The 7,473-nt window shown below is 46.7% G+C and overlaps 1 protein-coding gene across 1 annotated transcript in view; it reads left to right on the forward strand.

Annotated features, from left to right (window-relative positions):
* LOC147673555 (uncharacterized) overlaps nt 1-6,496 on the forward strand; it is a 57,454-nt gene extending 50,958 nt beyond the window's left edge. Inside the window, exons 2-3 of the mRNA XM_086945517.1 lie at nt 1,499-2,440; nt 6,062-6,496. Of these exons, the coding sequence (XP_086801643.1) occupies nt 1,499-2,440; nt 6,062-6,496 (1,377 nt within the window). The remainder of the gene's footprint in view (nt 1-1,498; nt 2,441-6,061) is intronic.
* The last annotated feature ends 977 nt before the right edge of the window (nt 6,497-7,473 follow it).

A 7,473-nucleotide genomic window follows, 5' to 3' on the forward strand; every position in this document is an offset into this window, starting at 1 on the left:
ACACTTGCGCTTAGCCGAAGTATTATAATTAAACCAAGATTGAAAAGTGTGTAATTGAGAACAAAATGTAGCTATTTTCAGATCTTTTACTGACTGTTTTAGAAATTATATTGCATTTCCAAAATATATTAAAAACTGATATTTCAGTAATAAATCATGTGGCATTTGGGAGACTTATGCTGGAGGATTGACAAAAGGAAAATAAAGGATTGGGAAAGAAACCTTCGTGAGTGCTGACTCATTCTCTTTACCAAAAGGAGTTGTGGAATATATGCAAGCGAGGCTCTGCTTGGGAGTCAGAGCACCGATGGAGAGAGCGCCATTGGGCTGCAAAATCGAGCCAGGACGGTGGATATATATATATATATATATATATATATATATATATATATATATATATATATATATATATATATATATATATATATATATATATATATATATATATATATATATATATTCCGCTCCAATTTCTTCCGATACACTCAGAAAGAACTGACTGCACTCCAATGCGTGGGAAATATAAACGGATTTATTAAACTGTTAACACAACTGTAACAGCAGGGTCAGCACGAAGAAATGACTGTAAAGGATATGAAAGTAGTCAAATGTTAAACACTACCTCTTCCTCTCCACAGAACGTTGAAACAGAGGTAGACACGCAATCCACACACTGGCCCTTTAATTCTGAATGGACTTCGGAATGGGAGGAGTCTCGTCAGGACACCGAAACCTCATATGCCGGAATCGACGAATCAAGGGTGTGCTTGTTCACCCAGAGCGAGGAAGGAGACGAGGAGGAAGACGGAAGCGGAGCGGAGCTAAGGACGAACGTGTATACGGAGGACGAACGGAGAGACGAGAACGAAGACGGAAGCGGAGCGGTGCGAAGGAAGACCGGGTCCGAGGAGAGACATCAGAAGGACCGAGCGGAGGACGTTCAAGAAGGGACGCCAGGAGGCCAACGACACCACGAGCCGCCCAGCCATACACCCGGGGGAGGTGTATGGCTTAACCAGGTGCGTGACAAATTGAGGGGTTGGGTCACTCGTAAACCAGTAACGTCGGACTAAACCCAGGATCCCTAACTCCCTGGTGTTTTTCCCCTACCCCGAGCACAAAACCCTTCACCTCGGCAGTTAGTTACAGAGTGTCTCACGTGTGTTTGGTCCCTCACTCCCATCCCTGTAATTCGCAATACAGAACGGGTACTGATACACCGTTTTCTTGCCTTTTATTTCCCTGTCCCGGTAACTGACGGGCACCACGGAAATCAACAGAGACCTTCCTCGGCGGACGCCCGACCGAGGACGGAGAACAGCCTCCACGGATTCAGGCATCAGGAAAGCAGCGAGGAGCCGTTCTCCCAGACTTGCACGAAGCACTAGACAGAAAAGTTCAGATTCACTGTATTCCAAAATAAAACCTAGAACTACTAGAATCAGCGTATTGCCTATCCTTCCCGCGCCTGCTACAGTGGTGGAGAATGCGGGCATAGGCACCATCTGCGGAGTCAAGATGGAGACAGTTAGTAAAGGGGCAAGGACGAATAGAGTGGGTGTTAGAACAACATCTAGCATCTGCACAAGCCGACAGAGAGATACTTAAGAAAGCCATTGAAGAGAAACAACCCTGGGCGGACCCAGTACCGAGGGGTGGGACAACGGAAAGAACCCTAACCCATGGGGCCCCGGCCGTATCTCTGCAAAAATATAGACAGGGAGAAGACCCCGACGCATTTCTATTAAATTTCGAGAGGGCAGCAAGGGCCTGTGGCTGGCCAGTCGCAAAATGGCCATTCTTTTTGGCACCTCTCTTAGGCGGAGAAGCCCAGGCTGCTTACCAAGTAGCAAATCCAAGAGGAGACACCACCTATGTCGAAATCAAAAAAATAATCCTAGATCATTTGGGGTTAGATCCCGAGGCATATCGCCTAAAGTTCAGAAAAGAGAGAGGATCTATAGGTGAAAATCCCAAAACTTTATTCGTAAGATTAAAAATGGCGGCAGACAAATGGCTAACACCCACTACCAGCACGAAAGAAGAAATACTTGACCGAATATACTTGGAACAATTTCTTGAGGCTCTTCCATATGCTACTCAAAAGTGGCTTTGCCAACATAACAATTTAACAACCACACAAGCAGTGGAGATGGCCTCATCATTTACCCGGGCTCAACCTAAAAATTTTCCGGTTGAGATGGAAAGGAAGGGAGTAGTACGACTTGAGAAACCGGTTGTACGAGGAAGAGATACCGCCCGTCCACGTACATGGAGGACTGAGAACATGGCCAATACAGGGCCGCAATGTTTCGACTGTGGTCAATGGGGACACATTGCCCGGATGTGTCCCAAGAAAAGGAATGAGGAAGAACCAATGGAGGTCGGGTACCTCCCCAGGGCTGTACTGTTTTCCGCAGAGATGGGAGGCTCTTTTAGAGTAAGTGTGAAAGTCAATGGTCATCTATTATCCGCTTTGTTAGATTCAGGTTGCCGACAGTCGGTAGTCCAAACTCCCTATGTCAGAACAGGGCAATATGTTTCCCAGGGGTTAGTAAACATCAAATGTGTTCATGGGGATATCCGGCCCTACCCCATTGCTGACATTGTAATTGAACAGACTGGGGAGCCCCCACAAACTGTAAGAGTAGGAGTGATGTCCAACCTACCCGAAGACCTAATAATTGGGACAGATAACCCTAGTTTCCTGAACATGTTTAAGGATAAACTAAAAACAGTGTGTCACACAGGGGAGGAGGGTAATACCCTAATTGAACGTCCGCTTAAACCTAGCCTCCAAGTTAGGAGGTTGACTAATAACGCGACGTCCCCCACTAAAGGTTCTGCGAAAGCAGCTGGTTATGACCTCTACAGTGCATATGATTATGTGGTTCCTGCAAAAGGGAAGACCCTTGTCAAAACTGACCTACAAATTGCAGTCCCTCCTGGATGCTATGGTAGAATTGCTCCACGATCAGGACTAGCAGCAAAACATTTTATTGACGTTGGGGCTGGTGTTATTGACGAGGATTATAGAGGTAACGTTGTAATCCTCCTGTTTAATTTTGGTACAGAAGCCTTCCAAGTGAGCAAAGGCGATAGAGTAGCGCAATTAATTTGTGAATGCATAGCTGAGACTAGGCTGGAAGTACTCCGCCAGCTGGAAGACACAGAAAGAGGCTCTAATGGTTTTGGCTCTTCAGGTATACGTCCACAGACAGTGAACTCGCTCTTGACACATGATCCTTGGGTTATGGATAGAAGCTTTAAATTTGCGCAAATCAGTGATCCCACTCTGTTCAACGCGTGGGAACAAGCACATCAGAGAGCTGAAAACTCAAAAAAAATTTCCAAGGTTTATTATCGATGATGACCTATTATATAGAATAAGTGGCGAGGGACAACCCGCCCAACTGTTGGTGCCTGTCTCATTCAGAGAGCAGGTCCTTTTCTTTGCTCACAGCCATCTCGTCGCCGGTCACTCCGGCGCCGAGAAAACAACCCAGAATATCCTCAGGCAATTTTTTTGGCCCGGTATTTATAAAGATACCGAATCTTACTGCAGGTCCTGTGAGATTTGCCAAAAGGTGAATATGGTTAGACCACAGGCTGTCCCTTTGCAACCACTACCAGTCATTGGCAAACCTTTTGAGAGAGTCGGCATGGACCTTATCGGACCGCTGCCTAAAACTAAAAAGGGGTTCCAACACATTTTAGTTGTTGTTGACTATGCCACACGGTTCCCCGAGGCTTTTCCGTTGTCGGTGGCCAATTCCAGACAGGTCGGAGACAAAATGATTGAGTTGTTTAGTAGGGTTGGTTTTCCGAAGGAGATTTTGACCGACCAGGGCACGCCATTTGTGTCGAAATTAATGAAGGAAATTTGTGACACGTTGAACGTCCACCAGATCCGTACCTCAGTTTACCATCCACAGACGGACGGACTGGTGGAACGCTACAACCGGACCCTTAAATCCACCCTTCGGAAAATGATGGAGGTTAGTGGGGATGATTGGGATCGGATGTTACCTTTAGCACTATACGCCATTAGGGCTCAGAGACAGAGTAGTCTGGGCGTATCTGCCTTTGAAATGCTTTATGGCCGACAACCTCGCTCATTGCTAGAAATGACCCGGGATGCCTGGATTAATGAACAGGCAGAGGAGGCGAAGACTACTCTGGAGTACGCCAGGGACCTGAAAGCTAAATTGGGTAAACTAAGGGAGTTGGCGTTCGACCATCTTGAGCTTAGTCAGCATAGACAGCAGACTAGTTACGATAAAGGGAAAAAATGGAGGCGCCTTAATATCGGGGACTGGGCTTTGGTTCTCCTTCCATCCTCGTCCCATAAATTCAAGGCTGAGTGGATGGGTCCCTTTAAAGTGGTGGGGGTCATTGGGAGTACTAGTTATAAATTGCAGGTAACGCCACGGAAGCAGCAATCTTATCATATAAATTTGCTGAAAAAGTGGTTAGGTCCTCCTCCTGCGGACATCCATGTGGCTACTACACCAGGATTAGAGGGCTCTACTATTGACTTGCTTGTTCATAATGACGAACTGAAGGCCCAACAACAGGAAGAGCTGAGGGAGACTTTAGAACTTTATGGGGATTTTTTTTCCAACAGACCTGGAAGGACCTCCCTAGTGGAACATTGTATTGAGACGCCACCCAACAAAAAGGTTAGGATTAAACCTTACAGAGTCCCCGAAGCCAGAAGAGCTGCAATTAAAGCTGAAGTAGACGAAATGCTGCGATTGGGGGTGATTCGCCCATCGAAAAGCGATTGGTCTAGTCCCATTGTAATGGTCCCTAAACCCGATGGCAGTCGAAGGTTTTGCATGGACTTTCGGGCTCTTAATGACATTTCACTCTTCGACGCGTATCCCATCCCTAGAGTGGACGAGTTAATTGAGCGACTAGGACAGGCCAAATACATTTCCACCCTCGACTTAACAAAAGGGTATTGGCAGGTGCCTCTGCGACCCGATGACATCAAAAAAACGGCATTCTCAACAGAGGAGGGTCATTTTGAGTTCACGGTCCTTCCATTTGGCCTTCATGGGGCGCCGGCTACATTTCAGCGCCTGATGAACACTGTTCTCGCGGGGTTGTCGGAGTTTACATCGGCTTACCTGGATGACATTGTGATTTACAGCCCAGATTGGCAGTCTCATCTCCGACACCTGTCTGTGGTTTTGAAAGCACTTAGGAAAGCTGGCCTCACTGTCAACGCTAAGAAATGCAAACTAGCTTTCCATAAAGTTAAATACCTTGGATATGTCTTGGGACATGGCTTGATAGAACCTCAAATTGAGAAAGTTAGGGCCATTGCTGACACTCCATTCCCATCCACAAGACGGGAGTTGCGTTCCTTTTTGGGACTGGTGGGCTACTACAGACGCTTTATCCCACAATTTGCGGACATTGCAGCCCATCTCACTGACGCTCTGAAAAACGCTGGGCGAGCATCTTCACCGGTACGTCCCACCGTACCGATGCAGGAGTCATTTAGAGTTCTGAAGTCCGTGATTACCTCTACACCAGTTTTGGCTTCCCCTGATTTCACTCGCCCGTTCTCATTACACACTGATGCTTCAGACTACGGGATTGGGGCAGTGCTCTCCCAAACTGGTCAGGATGGCCTCGATCACCCAATTTTATATGTCAGCCGGAAGTTGTTCCCTAGGGAATTAAAATATGCAACTGTCAAAAAGGAATGCTTGGCAATTAAATGGGCCATTAAAAAACTGGCATATTACCTGGAAGGCCGCCGTTTTGAACTGTTCACAGATCACGCTCCCTTACTCTGGATGGCACGCAATAAAGCCAATAATGCGAGAGTTTTGCGGTGGTTCCTCTCACTGCAACCATACTCCTTTTCTATACATCACCGCAAAGGCTGTGAGAATGTTGGGGCGGATTCCTATCCCGTCATCCACTCCCCGATCGTGAGTGTCCGGAGGGGGAGGCGTGTAACACAGCAGGGTCAGCACGAAGAAATGACTGTAAAGGATATGAAAGTAGTCAAATGTTAAACACTACCTCTTCCTCTCCACAGAACGTTGAAACAGAGGTAGACACGCAATCCACACACTGGCCCTTTAATTCTGAATGGACTTCGGAATGGGAGGAGTCTCGTCAGGACACCGAAACCTCATATGCCGGAATCGACGAATCAAGGGTGTGCTTGTTCACCCAGAGCGAGGAAGGAGACGAGGAGGAAGACGGAAGCGGAGCGGAGCTAAGGACGAACGTGTATACGGAGGACGAACGGAGAGACGAGAACGAAGACGGAAGCGGAGCGGTGCGAAGGAAGACCGGGTCCGAGGAGAGACATCAGAAGGACCGAGCGGAGGACGTTCAAGAAGGGACGCCAGGAGGCCAACGACACCACGAGCCGCCCAGCCATACACCCGGGGGAGGTGTATGGCTTAACCAGGTGCGTGACAAATTGAGGGGTTGGGTCACTCGTAAACCAGTAATGTCGGACTAAACCCGGGATCCCTAACTCCCTGGTGTTTTTCCCCTACCCCGAGCACAAAACCCTTCACCTCGGCAGTTAGTTACAGAGTGTCTCACGTGTGTTTGGTCCCTCACTCCCATCCCTGTAATTCGCAATACAGAACGGGTACTGATACACCGTTTTCTTGCCTTTTATTTCCCTGTTCCGATAACTGACGGGCACCACGGAAATCAACGGAGACCTTCCTCGGCGGACGCCCGACCGAGGACGGAGAACAGCCTCCACGGATTCAGGCATCAGGAAAGCAGCGAGGAGCCGTTCTCCCAGACTTGCACGAAGCACTAGACAGAAAAGTTCAGATTCACTGTATTCCAAAATAAAACCTAGAACTACTAGAATCAGCGTATTGCCTATCCTTCCCGCGCATGCTACAACAACACAACGCGTTTCGGCTTCGCGCCTTCTTCTTGCTGTTAGGCACAGTTACTCGCCATGTTCTTTTAAATAAAGTATTGACAAAAACAATGTGATTGACAAGTATCAACAAGATAGATGATGCACCAATGCATGTCTCTTACTGTGGCAGCCATCTTAGAGTGTGTTTTGTCATTGTTAGAATTATAGGAAACAACAGAATCAATCGTGCCATGTATCGGCTTATGGATTGCACAATTCATTTGTGTAATAATCAAAATGAAATCAGAAATACAAGAAATAAATCTGAAAGTCTAAGAAAAAGCTACGTTTTCATTCCATTAAATTTACGTTTTAGAATTAAATCATTCATCCTAAAATTTGTTTCTACAATTCGATATCACGCCTTGGATAGGCTGATTAGATCTATGTTGTGCAAAAACTAAATTCATTAGATCTACTGGTAGGTTACAAGAGTAAGAGAGAGATATGGTCAGAGGATGTCACTTCCCTAAATGAATTGATAACTCCTCCTCAATATTGAGGCCTATTGGTGTCTTAGTTTTTAGGTCAATGATAAACCGAGATTCCAA

This window comes from Lissotriton vulgaris, chromosome 12 (genome assembly GCF_964263255.1).
Source record: "Lissotriton vulgaris chromosome 12, aLisVul1.2, whole genome shotgun sequence".
NCBI classification, from domain to species: domain Eukaryota; kingdom Metazoa; phylum Chordata; class Amphibia; order Caudata; family Salamandridae; genus Lissotriton; species Lissotriton vulgaris.